Source organism: Xyrauchen texanus, chromosome 1, assembly GCF_025860055.1.
Source record: "Xyrauchen texanus isolate HMW12.3.18 chromosome 1, RBS_HiC_50CHRs, whole genome shotgun sequence".
Lineage (NCBI taxonomy): Eukaryota > Metazoa > Chordata > Actinopteri > Cypriniformes > Catostomidae > Xyrauchen > Xyrauchen texanus.
In genome coordinates, this window is record NC_068276.1 from 47,599,164 (window position 1) to 47,622,186 (window position 23,023).

The 23,023-nt window shown below is 38.3% G+C and overlaps 1 protein-coding gene across 1 annotated transcript in view; it reads right to left on the reverse strand.

Moving 5' to 3' along the window:
• The window catches only part of LOC127647182 (collagen alpha-5(IV) chain-like), a 71,788-nt gene that overhangs the window by 37,581 nt on the left and 11,184 nt on the right, over positions 1-23,023 (reverse strand). Inside the window, exons 2-9 of the mRNA XM_052131293.1 lie at positions 9,820-9,879; positions 9,211-9,300; positions 8,905-8,949; positions 8,751-8,795; positions 8,200-8,262; positions 8,042-8,095; positions 7,895-7,921; positions 7,701-7,781 (exon numbers count right to left, since the gene is read on the reverse strand). Coding sequence (XP_051987253.1) covers positions 7,701-7,781; positions 7,895-7,921; positions 8,042-8,095; positions 8,200-8,262; positions 8,751-8,795; positions 8,905-8,949; positions 9,211-9,300; positions 9,820-9,879 — 465 coding nt within the window. The remainder of the gene's footprint in view (positions 1-7,700; positions 7,782-7,894; positions 7,922-8,041; positions 8,096-8,199; positions 8,263-8,750; positions 8,796-8,904; positions 8,950-9,210; positions 9,301-9,819; positions 9,880-23,023) is intronic.

Genomic DNA, 23,023 nt, shown 5'->3' on the forward strand with positions numbered 1-23,023 from the left:
AGATAGGTGCAGAGATGACAGAATGAAAGAGATTGAGGAGGGATGTGGGAGCAGGATCAAGTTGGCAAGATGAAGAATTGGACTTCAGTATTAAGTCACTGATAGAGGAGGTGTTTGTAGGAGTAAAACTATAGAAATATTGACAAGAGTGGTCTGGCATAAAACTAAAATCTGAAGCCCGGCATCTATAAAGCACGGGCAGACAGCATTCAGACATAATTGTAGAGACATAGTTAGACTGTGCAGAGTTCAGAGTAATTTTGTATGCGTTGAGGTGTTCAATGAGAGGTAGAGGGTGAACAGTAAGACCTGTTTTCCTATAAAGCCCCTCAAGCTGTCTACCAGTGACTTTTAATTTTATTTTTAAGTCTATCAGATGTTTTACAATATGCTCGCTATGGTTGATTGAACACATATTTTACCATAATGAGGAGGACATCAATGATAATTATTTACCTTTTGGGGTTATTGAGTTATTGTTAACCAACCTCTGGTATTGAAAAGTGGCACCTCCCTTTGATTTTCATGGTAATTTTTGACCGGATTAGATGTGTAACCTTTTTTTTTTTTTTTTGGATTATTACAATGATTCCATTTCTTCTTCCCTTAAGAAAGAACAATAAAATTATTATTTGGGGGATTTTATGCTATTTTGATCTTATTTATATGTAAATGTCTACATTTTATCATTCATTTTCATATACAAATAAGCACATTTGTGAAAAAAAATAAATAAAAAAAATTCATTACCTACACTTCTCTAAGAAGAAACATGAAGAAAATATGAAAATGTGACATAAATTGAAGGCAGGTTGCTGCCATCTGGTGAACAAAATATAAATAACAATGGCATGCCAGTAACAGCCTGGATGTAACCTAATTTATATTGCATGGCTTGTAACCTAATTTATATTTTATCACAATATATGCACAAGGAGATATATTCAGACATTATCAAACTATTATCTGTCACATTTTTGTTTTTTAAAATTTATTTGAAGTGTCCATTTTTGCCGTTAATGTCATTATGCTTGTAATCAAACCTGACAATGGTGTTACAAAAGAAGACACAATATAAGCATTTTTCAACCAATAATTTATTTCAAAAATAAAAATGAAATAACTAAAAGTAAATGCATAATAATGTCAAGAAAATTAACATCAAGAAACAGAAATTAACTGCAAAATTCTGAAAATTCAACTTGAGTATAAAACAGAAGAATCAGAGTAAATATTTATCAATTTTTTGCAAACTGTTCTATAGTAAAAATTGATTTTGCAAATATGTGTCTGGAAAACTGGTAAAACAACAGATGACATGTAATCTCAACAATGACCAAAATATGGCTGTAGAACTCTACTTATTGATGCCCTGGTTCCCCTTCTGTCACTCACTCGATATTGTGGCGTTGCAGTGACACTAGGGGTCACTCCTGGGAGGCCCAAACAACTCTAATCTTTGAGAAAAGCACAATAAGAATTGGCAAGTGGAATTTGCATGCCACTCCCCCAGACATACAGGTATAAAAGGAGCTGGAACGCGGCCACTCATTCAGATTTTTTCTTCAGAGACGAGTTGTTCCATTCACCTCAGAAAGAAGCATTTGCTGTTGGATATATGGCGCATTTCAATGGCTTTCTCTCCTTCTGCATGCTCAGTGCAGACTGCGCCCCTGGGCGCTTTGACAGCGCTACTAAGAGTATATATTTCTGCAAAATTCTATTTTCCTCTATCAAAGCAACACACTGACGTGAACGTCTTTTTAAAGATGCCTTTTCGTCTTTGTGTGATTCCTGGAAGAGGTCGTTATCTCTCCACATCCGATGGCCACAGGCGCTGCCTCACGTTTCTGGGCCGCGATCACACTGAGGCAGCATTTGTGGATGGTTTGTGTTTTATTGCGAGAACATGACCATGGCAACGTTGCGATCATGGCTTTCCTTCCTCCGGGGGAAAGTCCCCCAGCGCTGCATCTTCTATCTACGGTACGAGGCCCATTTGCGGATTTCAATGGCCGCGGTCTCGCTGGGTAATTCTCCATGGACCTCCCATTCCCCAGCACACTCGCTCCCGTCGAGTTCCGAGATGAGATCAGCTTGCCTCACGGCCAGCTTGACATCTCTTTCGGGGCTCGTGAGCAGGATGAGTCCTCGATTGCTGCGTCGGAGAGCGCATTGGCAATGTCGGACACCGAGGACTCGACTGGGCTGCCACATTAGGGTATGCCTGCCCAGTCTGAGGCCTCCCCTGAGCTCACATGGCTAGATGATTGGTCCCTGGGCTCAGGGCGCCGCTCACGGCCGCGCCCCCACCCTGGTCCCTTTCTTCCCGGAAGTGCACGATGGAGATGACAAGGTCATGAAAGGCACCTTTTTCTGCCCGAATCCAACTTCCCAGCTCATCCGCTCTCACTACCCTCGATGGTGGGGCGGCCCACAGGTACGCGGAGATCCCTCAGGTGGATAAAGCGGTTGCGGTGCATCTATGCCCGCAAAACAGGGCCTGTAGGACTACATCATCCCTGGCAACTAAAGCCTACAGTGCCGCTGGACAGGCCGTCTCCGCCCTGCATGCCATGGCCCTCCTGCATGTACACCAGGCCAAGGCACTGAAAGAGCTGCACGTGGGTAGTCCTGATCCCAATGTGAAGCAGGATCTGCGCTCGGTGACCACCCTCGCCCTCCGGGAGACGAAGGACACATCGTGATTACTCGGACAAATGCTGTCCACCTTGGTAGTCCAGGAGCGTCACCTGTTGCTGAATCTGGCCGAGATGAGGGACGCCGACAAGGTTAGCTTTCTCCACGCTCCCATCTCACAGATTGGCATATTCGGCGACACAGCAGTTCTCGCCGTTGAAGAAGCAGATTGAGGCAATACAGCACATCTTGCCCTGGCACAGCTCAAGATCCTGTACCCCGTCTGCTTGCCGAGGAAGTCCCCCTGCAGTGGCGAAGGCAAATCCTGCGTTTCCTTCTGTTTTGTGTTCGCCTCACTCCTTGGGTGACAAAATCTGTGTTTATGACCGCCAAATGGACACTTGCAGTTTGAGCCGCTAGAGTCAGTTGATCTGAAAGCTCTCCCCTTAAAGATGGCCCTCCTGATTGCTCTCTCCTCCATCAAGAGGGTTGGTGACCTGCAAGTGTTTTCTGTCAGCGACACTTGCCTGGAGTCCGGTCCGGTCGATTTTCACATGATCCTGAGACTCCCCTTCAAGGCCGGACCTACCACCGCACCTCTTCCTTATTGCCACATGTTACCTCCCCTCCGGACAGAATGTGGTCTCCCTGGGGTATTTTCCTCCGAAAGAATAGGAAAGGAAAAGAACACCTTCCCTGATACTCTGTGGAGAGAAAACAGGAGAAAAGGCCGCAGCTGGTGCAGCCTGCTCCCATGCTAGTTACGTCACCCCCAGGGGTGTGGGGAACTACATAACGTCTTGTGGGGTGTTGGATAAGGTTACATGCAGACTGATGCACCTGCTATTATGCACTCAGCCGCGTCCTTGTATGTGCATTGGCAGTTCACGCAACAAGGTTCAGCTGTTGTGATGTTTTTTAATAGGGACCCCTAGTGTCACTACATCGACCCAAAGTCGAATGAGTGACAGAAGGGGGACATCTCAGTTAGTGTTGTAACCTCCATTCCCTGATGGAGTGAACGAGACGTTTTGTCCCTCCTGGCCACAACGCTGTATTATCCGCCGAAATGGCCAGCAAAAAACCTGAATGAGTGGCCGCATTCCAGCTCCTTTTATACCCGTATGTCCGGGGGAGTGGCATGCAAATTCCACTCGCCAATTCTCATTGGCCTTTTCTCAAAGATTAGAAGTGTTTGGGGCTCCCAACCCTAGTGTCACTACATCGACACAACATTTTGTTCCCTCCGTCAGGGAACGGAGGTTACAACAGGAACCGAGACATTCTGCGTGCAAGTGTGTGTTCTGCATTGTGAGTGTGTTATTGTCTCACCCCTTCATTTCGGAGTAGCGGTGCACCGATGAGGCCGATACAATCTCAAATTTTTTTTTTAAGTGCCCTTTGCCACACTTTTGCACATTATATTGTACAGTTATTTATGTTTATGCACCACACAGTAAAATTACGCTGACACTTTACAAAAAGGTTCCACTGGTTAACATTATTTAACAACATTACTGTAGTTAACATGAACTAATGAACTTAATGTTAGCTACAAAATATACTATTACATTTTTTAAATCTAAAGTTGTATTAATGAACATTAGTTAATGCACTATGGACTAACATTACTAGCAATGAACAATTGTAATTTTATTAACTAACATTATAATTTAAAAAGGCAGTAAAAATATATTGCTCATTGTTTGTTCCTGATACCTAATGCATTAACTAATGTTTATGAATGGAACCTTTTTATAAATTTACCAAAATGATATCAAAATTTTATAAATTGTACATTGCTAACATTTATTTGTTTTGAAACAGATATGAATAGTTCTGTTGTCAAATCAAAAGGTAATTGTGACATACTGTTAAACATTAAAAACCATGAGAGTATCACACACAGCAGAGATATGTTAAGAAAAATATCTATATATTACAAGCTCTAAAACGGCTCCACTGAGAAATCGTTAATATCTATGATTTGTTTACTGTCTCTGGCATTTTGCTGTAACACAAATCACAAATTATTATTATTATGTTTTTCTCCTCTTTTCTCCACAATTTGGCATGCCCAATTCCCAATGTGCTCTTGGTCCTCATGGTGGCGTAGTGACTCGTCTTAATACGAGTGGCGGAGGACGAATCTCAGTTGTCTCCGCGTCTGAAAACCGCCAATTCACGCATCTTATCACGTGGCTTGTTGAGCACGTTGCCGCGGAGACCTAGCATGTGTGGAGGCTTCACGCTATTTTCCGCGGCATCAATGCACAACTCACCACGCGCCCCGCTGAGAGCGAGAAGCACATTATAGGGACCACAAGGAGGTTAACCCAATGTGACTCTACCCACCCTAGCAACCGGGCCAATTGGTTGCTTAGGAAGCCTGACTGGAGTCACTCAGCACAAATCACAAATTATTAAGAAAATGTACGAAGACGCTGTGCTGTTATGGTTAAAAGGTAAATGTGATTAGTGGTAATGTGACCAACATTAATCTGATTTAAATTGGGATGGTCAAAGAATAGCGCTGATAAGAGTGACTGATGAGATATTGAGAGCACCTGGCGCATGTTTGATTGACACCGTGAGTGAGCATATTGAAGAGAGTGAAGCTGAAAGTGCTCATGATCACTAAAACGGTCTCTATAGATCAACACAATGTCTGATTGTCATGACTCATGTTACATCATGTCTATGTTTGCAGTCTCTTGATCCTTTCTGTTCTCACAGTGCTGTGAGCCAGAATTACTACCGTAATGACTTTAGACAATGGGCAATGCAATATCCATAGATGTGTAATGCGAAGAGAGCGCTCATTAATTTGAATAGTAGTGCATGTGTGATTCCCTGTGTGCCGCAAAAAGATCAGCCCTGATTCTAGGCATGATTGGCTGATCACAGATTTAAAACGAAGATCGGTCAATTAAGACTGGTGGTGATTAATCGGTGCACCTCTATTTCTGAGTGTGTGTTTAATATTGAACAAGACATATTACTTAGGATTAATATATATATATATATATATATATATATATATATACACTTACCTAAAGGATTATTAGGAACACCATACTAATACTGTGTGTGACCCCTTTCAGCCTTCAGAACTGCCTTAATTCTACTTGGCATTGATTCAACAAGGTGCTGAAAGCATTCTTTAGAAATGTTGGCCCATATTGATAGGATAGCATCTTGCAGTTGATGGAGATTTGTGGGATGCACATCCAGGGCACGAGCTCCTGTTCCACCACATCCCAAAGATGCTCTATTGGGTTGAGATCTGGTGACTGTGGGGGCCATTTTAGTACAGTGAACTCATTGTCATGTTCAAGAAACCAATTTGAAATGATTCGAGCTTTGTGACATGGTGCATTATCCTGCTGGAAGTAGCCATCAGAGGATGGGTACATGGTGGCCATAAAGGGATGGACATGGTCAGAAACAATGCTCAGGTAGGCCGTGGCATTTAACCGATGCCCAATTGGCACTAAGGGGCCTAAAGTGTGCCAAGAAAACATCCCCCACACCATTACACCACCACCACCAGCCTGCACAGTGGTAACAAGGCATGATGGATCCATGTTCTCATTCTGTTTACGTCAAATTCTGACTCTACCATCTGAATGTCTCAACAGAAATCGAGACTCATCAGACCAGGCAACATTTTTCCAGTCTTCAGCTGTCCAATTTTGGTGAGCTCTTGCAAATTGTAGCCTCTTTTTCCTATTTGTAGTGGAGATGAGTGGTACCCGGTGGGGTCTTCTGCTGTTGTAGCCCATCCGCCTCAAGGTTGTGCGTGTTGTGGCTTCACAAATGCTTTGCTGCATACCTCGGTTGTAACGAGTGTTTATTTCAGGCAAAGTTGCTCTTCTATCAGCTTGAATCAGTCGGCCCATTCTCCTCTGACCTCTAGCATCAACAAGGCATTTTCGCCCACAGGACTGCCGCATACTGGATGTTTTTCCCTTTTCACACCATTCTTTGTAAACCCTAGAAATGGTTGTGCGTGAAAATCCCAATAACTGACCAGATTGTGAAATACTCAGACCGGCCCGTCTGGCACCAACAACCATGCCACGCTCAGAATTGCTTAAATCACCTTTCTTTCCCATTCTGACATTCAGTTTGGAGTTCAGGAGATTGTCTTGACCAGGACCACACCCCTAAATGCATTGAAGCAACTGCCATGTGATTGGTTGATTAGATAATTGCATTAATGAGAAATTGAACAGGTGTTCCTAATAATCCTTTAGGTGAGTGTATATATATATATATTATATATTTTTTTTTTTTTTTTGGACAAATGTAAAAAAAAAAAAAAAATGCTCTGAGTTGAGTCTCACCAGTTAAATCTTTTGTGTGTGTAAGTGTATATGTGTGTGAGTTGGTGTGTATATTTTACACAGAGGATGTTTTAGAGTCTCACCCTGTAATTTATTTACTGCATTGTGGCTGATATATTTGACAGATCAAAAACAAATTCCTCTGTTTTTTGGTTTTTCCCATTTCCCATAGTCAGTCAGTTTTTACAGTGAATACCAAAGGTGTTTTTTTTTTTTATATATATGTTCAGATGGGAAATGAAGGAAAAGTCACCAAGTCTTGTCAGCTCAAATAAAGGAAAACATTTTTATTAAACTATTATTAAAAAATTATTGTGATGTTTATGGATATTCCTTTCATATTTGTTGCCATTCATTTTAATCACATATTACGACTACTAGAACTTGTTTGCATTGTAGGGATTTGCAGTCAGATTTCAGATATAAAATCGGTGATTGAATGACTAATGTATGCTCGCTATTATGTCAATAAGCAAATTGGAATGTTTGGGCATTGCAATATGGTGGCGTAGTGGCATCACTGATTTGATGTCATCAGCAGTCAAGTTCTATATATTAATCAGTGAATATAAAAAACAATAATTCCAAAGTGGTGATTTTAGGGCCCCCTAGTATCCGGGGCCAATATGCCTGGCATACCCTGCACCACCCATGATGGTGCCCCTGCATGTGGGATCCAGATCTGTTGATTACAAAAGTGTAAATGCTCACCCTAGAGCCCGGCGAACCGTCAATGCCAGGATCCCCATTATTTGAATTGCGACTGATTTCTATAACTTCCCCAGGCTCTCCCTGCAGGAGAAAAAGGATATTTCTTACCATTTCACCTATATGTTAATATGTATCAAACTGTAAAGTGTACAGTGGAAAATATTAACAAGAGAATTATAGAGTGAAATAATTGCCTTTTGTCCTGGATAACCAGATGGACCCTATGGAGACAATAATTAAATATTAGAACATTTTGATCTTATGAGTGTGCCAACAACTAACAAGCAGAAGAGAAAAAACATGCACAAACCATGTCAAATGTGACATGAAGTAACACTTACTTGTTGACCCTCTAAACCTGGAAGACCTGGACTTCCTGAAAATCCTCTTTCACCCTGTAAAAAAAATAACTTTTTAAAACATACTTTTTTTTTCAATTTTTCAACTGATCCGTGCACTCATTAGGAGTGCTTGTTTGTTGTGTTTGATTGTCACATACTTTAGTTCCATTACACCCAGGAAATCCCCTGGTTCCTGGGGCACCATCCTGTCCGGGGAGACCCTGTCAGTCAAAAAGAGCACATTTTAAACTTAAACTTTTGCCATTGAGAGTGTGAAAAACAGGGGGGACAATGACAGCATGACATACGTATGTCAAGAGAGTCATTGTTCAAAACAAACAAGCAATTTATTATGTCATCTATTCAGCTGCTAAAATGCAGCCTATTCTAGATTTGTGTTATGATATCTTGGACATTATTTAAAGCTACTTATTTGACTTTATATGTAACAGCCATAGTTTTTCAGAACAATAATTTATTTCATTTCACAGATTCAGCTAGAGTATTTGACATAATAAATTGACAATGCAATTTTATACGGTAAGAATATATGCTCTTACAAAGGTAAAAAAAATGCCCCTGAATATCAGTTCCAGGGGAACAATATTGCCCCCTAATAAAAAAGGTAATTTCTGACACTGATCTAAATTCTGTGTCTCTTGGAAAAACAAAAACAAAAAATGGATCAAATCATTGACAATTCACTCACTGGAATTCCTGATGTTCCTGGGAACCCTGGCAATCCAGGAGGTCCCTAGAAACAAAAAATAACAACAACAACAAAATAACCACAGAAACTGTCAGCATTTGTGGATATACCTAGATCGATAATGAGCCAGAAGCTGTTACTGAGAAACTCTCACTCTTATTCCTTTCGGGCCCATTGGCCCTGAAGAGCCATCATCACCCTGCACGAGAGAGATAGACCAGCTTTAGTATCAAGTATGCGATAGCTAATGACATTATTGACATTGTAGAACATTACTTCATATCAATAACTGATATTTTCAGATCATATCTGATTATGACAATCTAAAACCCAAACTAAATTTAATTAAAATAGAATAAAATGTCAAATGTATTTCATAAAAATGTAATGAAGCACTATTAAGTGCTCTTCTATTGATGTACTGTATATGCAAATTATGGACAATGTGCTGATCACTGACCTTCTCTCCACGGGGTCCAATTGGCCCCTCTGGTCCAGGGAAACCTGGAATACCTGGCTGACCTGATAGTCCTGGAAACCCTCGCTCACCCTGTCATTACAGATAGCAAAGAGAGAAAGAGTGAGAGATTATCATTAGAGATGTACCAACACAGAAGATCACATCACAGAGCAATAAAGATAAGTAGAAATAATGTAAATACAAAAAAAAATTAATTTCTTCCTGTGAACATATCAGACAGGTAAAGCACTATAGATCTAGGAACTGATTTCACAGCAAGCATAGATTGTGTAAGGTACAACTCCTTTTTCTTAAACAGATGGTATCAAGATGACTGAATAAGATTGTCAAATGAGGACACCCCACAAGTTTGAACAGTCATGTACATGTACCAGGCTGTCACTTAAAGCAGTTCAGATGAAACTATTTTGGCAGCGAGGGCTGATTGAATGCTTGCATGTATTAATTCAATGATAGTGGCATTCTACCCAGAGCAATGCTTCTGGTGTATTTAAATTAATGGAACAGGGAAATATGAAGGAGCCAGGCTCATCAGCCTACAGACTTCAGTATGCATGCGTGGCTGTTGGTTTGTGGGTAAACACTTACCTTCTCTCCCTTCACTCCACTACAATCACACTTTGATCCTGTTCCACAGCCATGACATGCCTGAAGAAACAGAACACATGAAGTCTAATATATACATGGAAGAGATTTTGAAGACACGTGTACATATAATTATAATTAGTGTATGCCATAAAACCAGCATTCAAGGATTCAGTTCCAAACCAATTAACCACAGCATTTTAAACACGAAAACACAATTTCATTGGAAGCAGATTTTGTATGAATAAAACTACTAGACAAAAAGTACTAGGAGTTTCTAGGAGTTCAATTTCTAACAACTGTGCACAATTTAAAAAAAAAGCTGTGGAAACATTATAAGAACACTGGGCAACAGAGGAAACACAGGTGGACTATAATCAATATTAAGATCATGTTAAACACATGTTCAGGGGATTTGTTACAAAATGGCCCTGCATTCCAAATTGGATAAATCCGCCTCTGAAGGGCACTAGAAGAGGAACGATTGTGGCTGCCAAGTTGAAGGGTAGTTCCAAACTACCTAGCTCATAGCTAGCTGCTTCGAAAGGCCCTTCAAAACCAGCATTTCCGTAGGGTTAAACTGACGGACACTTTGCTGCCAAACGGACCGGAACACGCGTCACAAATCTGGAGGTTTGCCAAGTGTAATTTAGTTTTGTGTAAATTAAACCAGCTACAACTGCAATCTGGTTCTATAAAAAAAAACATGTGACATCCCTTCCCCATATAGCACACGTACATCTCTGAGATGTCCGTTTTAGATCTTTTCATCTGGAAATCATTACAATCTTAAAAAGATCAGATTTACAAACATTCTGAATCATAAACATCTCAAAGACATCTGATGAATGTCTTATTAACATCCGAGACACTTATTGTCATACGTCTTAAACAGATGAAGTCAGATGTTTACATACATTTTAGCCAAATACATTTGAGTTTTATTTCTTAATAATTTATTTCAGCTTTTCTTTCATCACATTCCCAGTGGGTGAGAACTTTACATACACTTCGTTAGTATTTGTTAGCATTGCCTTTAAATTGTTTAACTTGGGTCAGATGTTTTGGGTAGCCTTCCACAAGCTTCTCACAATAAGTTGCTGGAATTATGGCCCATTCCTCCAGACAGGACTGGGTAATCTATTTGGTGAAGTGCACCAGTCCCTCATGCAGCAAAACACCCCCACAACATGATGCTGCCTCGAATATAATGAGTTGGGATGGTGTTCTTCGGCTTGCAAGCTTCACCCTTTTTCCTCCAAACATAACGATGGTCATTATGGCCAAACAGTTCAATATTTGTTTCATCAGACCAGAGGATATTTCTCCAGAAAGTAAGATCTTGTGAACTTGCAAAAAGTAGTTTGGCTTTTTTATGGCTTTTTGAGGACTCATTTTACTGTTTCCTCTAACATCTTCACAAGACCTGGGATTAATTTGCGCTTTTCACACCAAACTACGTTCATCTCTAGGAGACAGAACGTGTCTCCTTCCTGAGTGGTATGATGACTGCGTGGTCCCATGGTATTTATACTTGCATAATATTGTTTGTGCAGATGAACATGGTACCTTCAGGTGTTTGGAAATTGCTCCCAAGGATGAACCAGACTTGTGGAGGTCAACAATTTTTATTATGAGGTCTTGGCTTATTTCTTTTGATTTTCCCATGATGTCAAGCAAAGAGGCAGTGAGTTTGAAGGTAGGCCTTAAAATACATTCCTTCATACCTTCAATTGACTCCAATTAGCCAAATAGTAGCTAATTGGCTAATTGACTAAAGGCTTGACATGATTTTCTGGAATTTTCCAAGCTGCTTAAAGTTAACTTAGTGTATGTAAACTTCTGACCGACTGGAATTGTGATATAGTCAATTAAAAGTGAAACAATCTGTCTGTAAACAATTGTTGGAAAATTACTTGTTTCATTCACAAAGTAGATGTCCTAAAGGACTAACCAAAATACAGTTTGCTAATATGAAATCTGTGGAATGGTTAAGAGCAAACAGCCTAAGAAATATGTTTTTCAGATGTAAACACACACATCAAATATGTAGACGTCTGGGTGATGTACTATCAGGGTACAATCAGCAGATGTCTTTGAGATGTTTATATGTTTTTATGTTTGTAAACATGATCTTTTGAAGATGTTTATCAAATGTTAAATTGTGAGTGATGCTTTCCAGATGAAACACTCTTAAACAGACGTCTCTGAGATGTACGTGTGCTATCTGTGTACTGTAGGCATGCTTGCAAGACTTTTAGAAAAAGGAATTGTTTTTTTAAATGGCTAACATAAATAAAAGAGCACTCTGTTATGAGAAGAAATTTGATGGTGCACTCTGTTACTCTCTAGTGGCAGTAACAATCAACAGGTAATCCACATCGGCAACGACTGCTCAGTGGATTTCTGCAGAGTGGCTGCTACGATTTAGCAAGCCAGCCCAAATTCCACCAGTTTCATGTTTACAAAATAGAAAAAGACAAGTGAAGTTCCTTGGTGTAAACAGTTGTGCTAACACAGTGCACTGGGCAGCTGGACCAAAGAACAAGGTGAGCTTCAGTTCTTCAGTCCTTCATTCAATGTGAAATGTACGATCAAATGGTCTATGCCCAAACAAAAAGGACCCCAAATATGATAATCCCCTTGCAAGAGACCGCCTGCAGCTATATATTTTCATGTACAGAGTACACAACCATTTATACTGTTAAAAAATAAGCTTTATATTATAATATAAGGACACTGTGCTCTTTCTGAAATTAAATAAATTACTATTCATTTTCATTGTGGCCTACAAATTATTATCTGGAAAATATTTCCTTAATATTTAATTGGAAAATGTATTGTTTTTTGTTTTTTTTCAACAAATTTTTTGGAAATCAATTATTTTTAACTGAACTGAATTTTCAGTTATTGTGCGTTTGTGGAAATGGATTCTTAAATTTCCTTGATTTATGAAGATTAACTGAGCAATACATTATTAAACTAGTCAAAATCCATGAGAATGACTGCATGTTAGTTTATAAAAGAGGAACAAATACGCACACACAAACGCACAGATAACTTTACAGTTTGTTGTACATGTCTGTAGAATTCATCATCAATTAGGAAAAAACACACACTAGTATTTAGACGGATTTGTTAATTCGACTGAGTAAATGTATTGTACGTAGTAACTGACACACACACACACACACACACACACACACACACACACACACACACATGTTGTGTTTCCATGTTTTATGGGGACTTTCCATAGACATAATGGTTTTTATACTGTACAAACTTTATATTCTATCCCCTAAACCTAACCCTACCCCTAAACCTAACCCTCACAGAAAACTTTCTGCATTTTTACATTTTCAAAAAACATAATTTAGTATGATTTATAAGCTGTTTTCCTCATGGGGACCGAAAAAATGTCCCCACAAGGTCAAAAATTTCGGGTTTTACTATCCTTATGGGGACATTTGGTCCCCACAAAGTGATAAATACACGCTCACACACACACACACACACACACACACACACACACACACACACACAGTAAATCTACCAGAGAATGGAATGATTCTGACAGCTTTGCACTAAACATGCTCCAAGGCTCTTCCTTTGTTGTGTCTGAGCTAAAATTATAAAACCTATTAAAATATCAACGCACGCTATTTAACACAGTAAGCAATGATGATTCCTACACTCATCAGCAGTAATGATGACTCCCTGACAGTGTCAGAAAATAAAATTTTTCTTAAGGGGCAATATTTGCACCAACTGAAAGAGTTGATTGAAATGATAACTACAGTGTCTAAACCAATAACTAGTTAGGCCTAAAATAGAACAATATGGATTATTATGAAATATATCAAATGTTAGGTATCAGATTAAATATTTGACATATTTGCCTTAAGCCCTGGTTAATTTCAGGAACCATTTGCTATATTTTCTTGCTGATCAGGTCCATTCGTATAAACTTTCGGCTTGTTTATTAAGCAGATTACAGTGATTACCAGTTTATTTTTATGTTTGATAAATAAGGTGAAAGTTGCAGGTGTAAAACAAGTACTTATGATCACACTTGTTTAAAGGGCAGAGCTTAATCCTATTTTGCTTGTGGGTGGAAAGATCAGCTTAAAAAGAGAGTTCACACAAAAATGAAAATGATATTGTCTTTTACTCACCCTCATGCTGTTCCAAATCTGTATAACATTTTCCCTTGAGTGGAACATAAAAGGATATCACAAAATCAGCCACCTTTCATTGTATGGATAGAGATGCAATGACAGTGAATGGTGACTGAGATTAACATATTGCCTAACATTTGTTCCACAAATGAAAGAAAGCCATACAGGTTTGGAACAACATGAGGGATAAGTAAATAATGACAGAAATGTCATTTTGGGGTAAATTAACCCTCTAGCTCTAATATGTGGAGATGAACAGGGCCACCCAGTGGAAGATATTAGGCAGAGCAATGATTTAAGCGAGGGAAACTTAATATTTGAGAACCTGTCTGTAGAGTGGATTAACTGATCGCTGGTAAAAGATGGCCCTAGGACAAATGAATGGTGGGAGCAGACAGAACTAAGCGGCAGCAGACCACAAGTAATATGTGAGCCTGAATGACCCCCTCAAAACACACACTCGCACACAAGCTCACATGTGTTTTGGCTAGTTTTGCTGATTTAATCTTTAATATTTTCATGTTGCAACAAAATACATCTATGAAAAACCTGTTAAATTGTCAGTGTTTTTAGCTAGGGGCTATTAGGTTATATTTATATCAGTAATAGTATTTGCTGTTAATTATGATATAATTATGATGGGACTGAAACACACACACAAACACAGACACACACATGCACATATACACTGGTGGCCAAAAGTTTAGAATAATGTACAGATTTTGCTCTTATGGAAATTTAATTGGTACTTTTATTACCCAAAGTGGCATTCAGCTGATCACAATGTATCGTCAGGACATTAATAACTGAAACATTACTATTACAATTTGAAAAAATATTCAGAACTTCTTAAACTACTTCAAAGAGTTCTCATCACAAAATCCTCCAAGTGCAGCAATAACAGCTTTACAGATCCTTGGCATTCTACCTTTCAGTTAGAACCAGATACTCAGGAGACATTTCACCCCACACTTCCTGTAGCACTTGCCATAGATGTGGCTGTACTGTCGGGCATTTCTTACGCACATTACAGTCTAACTGATCCCACAAAAGCTCAATGGGGTTAAGATCCATAACACTCTTTTCCAATTATCTGTTGTCCAATGCCTGTGTTTCTTTGCCCACTCCAAACTTTTCTTTTTGTATTTCTGTTTCAAAAGTGGCTTTTTCTTTGTAATTCTTCCCATAAGGCCTGCACCACTGAGACTTCTCTTTACTGTTGTTCATGAAACTGGTGTTGAGCAGGCAGAATTCAATGAAGCTGTCAGCTGAGGCCATGTGAGGTATCTATTTCTAAAACTAGATACTGATGTACTTATCCTCTTGTTTAGTTGTACATCTGGCCTTCCACATCTCTTTCTGTCCTTGTTAGAGCCAGTTGTCCTTTGTCTTTGAAGACTGAAGTGTATACCTTTATATGAAATATAAAGTCTATTGCATACTGTGGCAACTCAAAAACAAACACAAAGACAATGTTAAGCTTCATTTTACAAACCAAATAGCTTTCAACTATGTTTGATATAATGGCAAGTGATTTTCTAGTACCAAATTAGCAATTTATCATGAATGCACAAGGATAAGGTGTTGGAGTGATGGCTGCTGGAAATGGCGCCTGTCTGGAGTTGATCAAAAATTACTTTTTTCAAGTAGAGATGGTGCTGTTTTTACATCAGTAATGTCCTCACTATACTTTTTGATCAATTGAATGCCACTTTGTTGAATTAAATGACAAATTTCCTTCTGAAACCTATATATGAAATATGTAATAGCATATATAATATAACATAACATAATGTAAATACTTTTTCAATATAGATGGTAATAAAGTGGTAATAATTATATAAATTGACCACTCAAGGGGAAAGAAATACCCAATAATGTAATAAAATTACATTTAATTAATTGTTTTTACATTTATTTTAAAAGGTATTTTAAACATAACAGGAACACGTTAATTTATATTTATATTATTATTTTAGGTTATATGTGTTATGTATGACCTTGTCTTGTTTTACCGTTGCTCCTTCATTTTCCATTTTTGTCCCTTTTGTTATTCCATAGTTTTCACTGTTGTCCCTTTTGTAGCTCCACAGTCTTGTTAGCGTTCATGTTTTCTGTCATTGTTTTCACCTGTCCTCATTAGTTTGCCATTTGCTTCTGTTATCATCTTGTTATCTTGTTTTGAGTTCTGTTTGTTCATTGGCCCCTTTGTCCCTTGTTCATGTATTTATACCCCGGTTTTTGGTTCAGTCCTTGTCTATTGTTGAATGTTTGTGAATGTAGTTAGCCTGGTCTGTGTTCCCTGCCCGAAGTTCTCTGTGCTTGTTTATTTACCCATTGAGGGCTTTTCTTTGTATTTAGTTAGTAATAAAGTAAGCTGCATTTGGATCCTCAACCTTCATCTGCCTTCATTGCCTTACATTCTTGACAATATGATGGGCCACAGTTTTATTTTGTATTTTTAGTTTTAGTTTATTTAAATGGCCCTGTGATGTGTGACAATTTTTTTTTCTCCTAGTTCTCACATGGTTTAGCAGAGCCAAACATTACTTTTTCTCTAAGCACAAAACAGCAATAACTATTGGAACAACAAATTTAACCCTCTGTACAAATTTCACAATACTCAATCCTCAATCACTGCAGGATGTTTCATGACTTTAAGGTCCATTAAGTGAGAAAACAGAAACATTAAAAACAGAAATCCCAAGTCTCCTAAGAAACTCTTCTTAAATGTGTTATTGGGGTCCAGCTCCTTCAAATCTAATGAGCAATAAAGCACTTCCCTCTTATAGCCTGCATTGATTCTTCCCTGGAATAATTGTATTCTTATTCCTGCAGGGCTAAGAAAAGAATTACCTTCAACCTCTACCAATTAACCAGCTAGGGCCGAGTTGACTGCATAGGGGCAGGGGCCTTGCTGGATAAAAACATACACATGGGGTTAAACGTTTACCAAGGGCATGCCATCAACTAATCTTATTGAGCTTGGCATACTTTTCAAGCTCCACAATAGCCTAACTCAAAGAATCCAAACTCAGTTCACCTCTCACTGCACAAGGAGCTTGGCTTAAGCGGTAATTTGATGAGCCTTTGGGGTGCAAACATGTGCAAAAACCACTAGCAGTGATCCGAACGAAGGACAAATCCTGTGAAACATCACAGGAACTAATAGGGACTCAAAGGGAAAACACATACATGTCCTAAGTACATACACAACTGAATTAGTAGCAAGCACAAGCAACATATTCCATCATGGATGAGCCCCATAATCATAATATTACATGCAAATGGCACTGATGATTATGTTTTTTAATTATATCAGGTATGGATTAAAACGTTATGGTAAACAGTTGCATTGTTATAGTATTGTGCAATGCTTAATGCAAATAATAAAATACAACCAACCATGTAATCCTGCATAGTTTGGATAGCAGAATAAATAGGCTCATAAACGATTAACTATTTCCATATTTTTGTATGTGGACATGAAAGGCTGTGCATCCAAACAAACTGGTATTTTTGTGCAAATTACCCTGTCACTTGGTAATATGGCTAATATTAACATGATATTTTGCCAAGTGTTTATTTAATTAGACTGGTAATATTACACTTCTACTGTTGTTTTTGCATTTTCAACATTGTCAACTTTTATATTCTGCCTATGTCACGTTAATCATTTTGCATATGTTTGGGCTGATGCAGTTCATGGTCATTTTAATACATTTCAGTTATTGATTTTTAAATGTATTTGTTTAGATTTGTATTCTTAACAATGTTACTGTGTTGGTACTTTGTTCGTACAATGGTACCGTGTTGGGTCAAAAAGTAAGATCTGGGTCCTAAAGCAAAACCAGTTGTGCTGGACTCAAAACTGTAAATGTGTTATTGGTCCTTATAATGAGCAGTGATGGGCAGTACCTTCACTACAAATAGTGAAGCTATTAGCTTAACTACATTTCTAAGTAGGGAGATGGTAGCTTTGCTAGTTTTTAAATCAAGTAGCTTTTCTGTAGCGAAGCTATATTTTTGACAAGGTAGCAGTGTACATCATTTTGAAGAGGTTTGTAGAGGTAGTAGTCTAAATCTGAAAACTAAAATGCAAAAATAGTTATTTTTCATATTGAACGTGTGTTTGTAGGGGTAGTAGTATAAATATACAAAATAAAATGTAAAAATAGTGACTTTAAATGTTGAACACATGGGTTTGTATAAGTAGCATCCTTTACATGATTTTTTGTTTATTCTGTATACTGTATTGCATTAAACTGCAATATACTGTACCATGGCTTTGATAATTGTCATGTGAATACGTCTTTTAGGTGCTTCGTTTATGATCTTATACTCTGTGCTTCTGCGGTTGAAAAAATATGAAGTAACTTAAATGTAGCAAGCTACTTTTGGCATGCAGCTTGTAGTGTAACTTCTTTCTCTGAAGTGTAGCTTTTAGCTTAGCTTAACTAATTTGTCTGTTAGTTTGAAGCTTAGCTTGCTAAATTTTTTGTGTAGCTTCCCCAACACTGATAATGAGGATGAAGACTTCTCTTACACATTGATATTGAGTGACTGTGATCTGGTTCTGGTTCTTAGGCGGAGTGAACAGCAGGGGAGGCCCTTGAGTCAAGGTCAGTGTTTCAGACCTACTGCTGAAAACCTAATCTAAGTATAGTTTGGTTATTGTTATTTTGTACTAAATTCAAATTGTGAATGTTTGTCTTCTAGCCTATATTAAGATGTATGAAGATATGAAGAACATTTTATGAAATTCTCTCAACATGTTGGTCATTTGCATCCCTATCACCAGGCCCAGATGAAAACTGTGGATTTAATATTACTCACAATTATCTGTGATGATCATGAGAGAAAATCTGCAGAATTCTACAGAATCAGTTTAATCATTGTAAAACATAAATAAAAATACTGTATTTTTGACAGATGATAGCATAATCAGATTAACCAAAATATTTAATAAACCAACATGAGGGGAGTTCTGCAGGTGCAGATTCCCAGGGCCGGCTCTAGCGTTTTGGGGGCCGTAAGCAGATAAAAAAAAATGGGGCCACTAACTAAATATACACTTAACCAAACACATTAGAGCTGCATAATTCTGTATAAATTGAGAATCTGCATTCTGACTCTCACGATTCTAAAGAAAAAATGCTTATTTCAGTGATTTACAAAATCTGGACAAAAGGGTACTTAACAAAGTAACATGCAATTTACTAGAGGTTATGATAAAATGTTCCCTGCTTCAATCTATGCAAAATGTAATAAAGTTGTAAATGAAAGACATACATTTTAAATGTCCTTAATTGGACTTCCGGTTGGAGCGGTGCCATGTAAAGACAGAGTTGTCGAACTCCCCACGAGGAATTTTAAATTGAGTTTATATATAAATTTAGCTTATTTCGAGTATTAGGGCATTGAAGCTACCTCTTTGGGCTTTTAAATAATTAATAGTTGGAATCCTATTGGTTTTTACTACCAGAGGTGGCAGTTCCAGAAAGAGAGAACTACAGGCATGCTGCCCTGTATGTGTTTGTTCTTTGCTTAAGTTAACCATTACATATTATTTATATTGTTAAGCCGGTTCTCGCTTCCTCCTTTCCATTGAACACTGTTACACTGGTGCCGCCTCTGGTCGCCTTTATCCCTCTCGGGCTTGATCAGCCTGATTAGGGGCTGGGTGTGCAGCATCACGGCCCAGCCATGCCCTGCCACAGGTGCAAACTACATTCTCTGAAAATATTTTCAGATAAGAACAGAGCAGTATAAGCAACATCAGCTGGCCTCTTAAAACATCATGAGTACCTAAAGTTAACCACAAGAGGACGTTGAAAAGAGGGGATTTGTGTTTATATTACTGTAACGGTCAATCTTTAGACTGATGTATAAACAGCTCCTGCGAATAAGCTATCATTTCTATGATCAGTGTATATGTAAAAAAGAACAACAAATATTATAGTAACGTTTGATTTTGCTAAGTGGAGATCAGTTGACGAGAGAAGCCACTGGACGTTGACTGGCACTAAAATGATTGCAGAACAAGTTCTCACCTGAACTATAATCTGAAGACCTAATTCTATTCCCCATAAAGCATGTTCAAACCTGCATGCCATACCCAGCCTGTTTATGAATCTAAAACTGCTATGCTCAATTGAATTATGTCATGAAGCACAATTTTTTTTTTTGGTTAAGCAAGGCAATACCTTTAAGCTACTTACGTATCAGATGCTTTTTGAAAAAAAAAAAGATTGAAAGTTTGATAGACTGTACTTGAACACATTACTAATAATATTGTGTTTAAAATTTTGTTTTGATTCTTCTATTCTTTCCCACTTACAAGGCAGGAGGAGGATAGACGATGGATGCCAAGCATTGTTGGAAAAGTGTGGATGGGCCAAGGAAAACATACTGAGGAAAATATGGCAGTTAAAGGGTTAGTTCTCATCATTTACTCACCCTCATGCCATCCCAGATGTTTATGACTTTCTTTCTTCTGCTGAACACTATCAGATTTTTAGAAGTATTTCTCAGCTCTTTAGGTCCATAATGTAAGTGAATGGGTGGCAACATTTTTAAGAACCAAAATCCACATATGGGCAAAATAAAAGTACTCCAGGTGACTCTGGTGGTTAAATCCATATATTCCGAAGTGATCTGATAGATATGGGTGAGAAACAGATCAATGTTAAAGTACTTTGTTTCCTATAAATTCTCCTCCCTGCTCAGTCAATTTCCACTTTATTTTACCTTTACCGTTTCATTTTCTTAAATATTGATCTGTTTCTCACCCACACCTATCATATTGTGTCTGAATATATGGCTTTAACCACTGGAGTCACATGGATTACTTTTATGCTCCCTTTATGTGGATTTTGGAGTTTCAAAATGTTGACACCTGCAAAGCTGAAATATTCTTCTAAATATCTTAATCTGTGTTCTGCATAAGAAAGAAAGAAAGAAAGAAAGTCATACACATCTGGAATGGCATGATAGTGAGTAAATGATGAGAGAAATTTCATTTTTGGTTAAACTATCCCTTTAATTTGTGCAGTTTCTTTAAAAAACATGTGGATTTCTCTACTCTGCAATTAATCATTTGCAAACATCCAGAATGTAGTAAAAACCCATTAACCGGGAAACTAGACAATACAAATATAATTATTAAAAAATATATTTTTAGAAGTGCTAATATAAGCGCATTCATGTGTTTTGACATCTAAAGAATCATCTGGTTGACTTTTTACTCGTAACGAGTCAACATTAGTGTCACGATCCCTTGTCATCTGCCCCGTGTTTCGTGTTATATCCTTTGTCGTCTGCACCGTGTTTCATGTTTCGACCCCTTGTTGTCTGCCCCGGGTTTTCCATTTCACCCGTCACCATTCACGTTCCATGTCACGCTTTCCCTGTTGTCCGCCCCGAGTCTCACTGTCCTTGTGTAAACTACACTTCCCGTCTTTCCCGGCCCTTCTCTGCGTTATTGTCCGCACCTGTCTGTTGTTTTGTCATTACCGTGTCTCTTTATTTAACCCCGCTGCTTCCCCTTCCCTTTGTCGTTCGGTGGCGTTTCATGTCCCTGTCTGACGCTCTATGTTCGTTCATTCATGTGTTCCTTGTTTATGCTCCCCGCTCTCGTTGCTCATCCATCCGAGGTTACCCTGCTGTCTGTCGTTTCAGGTTTACCCTGCCCGCTGTGGATGTTCTCTGCCCAGTCACTCCTGCACCCCTCCTGTGTTAGATCCAGTATTTCTAGTTTGTGTTTTTCCCATCGTGGATCTTTTCATTTGTTCCTGAGTTTGTGTACTTTGTGTTGTCACGAATAAACTGCGTTTGGATCCTAAACACCCGTCTGCCTTCTCCTGCTTCCCACAGTCATAACAATTAGCTACACACATGCACATGCACACATTAAGACAGGGCTTCCTGGAGTGACACAGGGGAGCCACTACTGCCTCCATTCTACACTAATAGCAGAAGCAGATGCGAGTGAAAAAGGCACAAAGAAAAATTGGGAGTCGAGGATGACAAAAAAATATGAAAAGCGAGGGTGTGTACGACAGGGAGAGTAAATAAGAAAGAGAAGCACATGACTTAATGGTCTCTACGGCTGTAAGACTGCTTATTTCATGTTAAAACAAGATTCTTGCACATTATTCAAAAAAGATATTCATGCACAAACATCTCTATTTGAAAAAGCTACAGTATATAATTACAACCTTGTTTTAAAGCAGGCTAGACACCCATTTAAGTGGATATTACAATGTCTGAATTATCGCTGTTCTTCATACTAGTAATACAGGTATACACACAGACTGTCTCAATCCAACACCAACTCCCTTAATGGCCCTGATAAAACTCTTTTCATTTTCACTTGTACAATACACTGGAGACAAGATAGATAACAATAGTGTGATAAATTTGGAAGAAGGACTGATACCTTTTCCCTTAAAATCTTAATTTATATTAAAGGTCAATGTAGTTTGTTTACTGTTTAGATATGCAATTTATCTGCAAAGTGCAAACTGAACATGACATGAGTGTAACTGATAGAATATAAAACATTTCTGCAGAGAGTTTCTGAAGTCTGCTTGCTTATAACATACATTAAATATAAAAATATTTAATGCTGTAAATAATAAAATCCAAAAGAGAGGGGAAGCTCACACACAAATGTGTAGAAAATGTCTTAAAAATGTTTGTTTATTGAGAGGCCAATAAGTGCAAAAACGTGTATATATCAGGAGATAGAGATGGACACAAATTACATAAAAATTACATAAGCAAAAATTAACCATTATATTATTGTATCACAACCATATACCAATAACATTCATTATTCAAAGAAGAATTGTTGCATGCACACAAATCAGTGAAGAATCATATTTTGTGTCATATATACATTATACTTCGAGAAATGTCAATTATGTCAATACAAATGTTGATCATGCATAATTAAAAAAACATGGGCATAGTATTGTAGTATTATACATTTGTAACATTTGTATTGACATAATAAAATATAT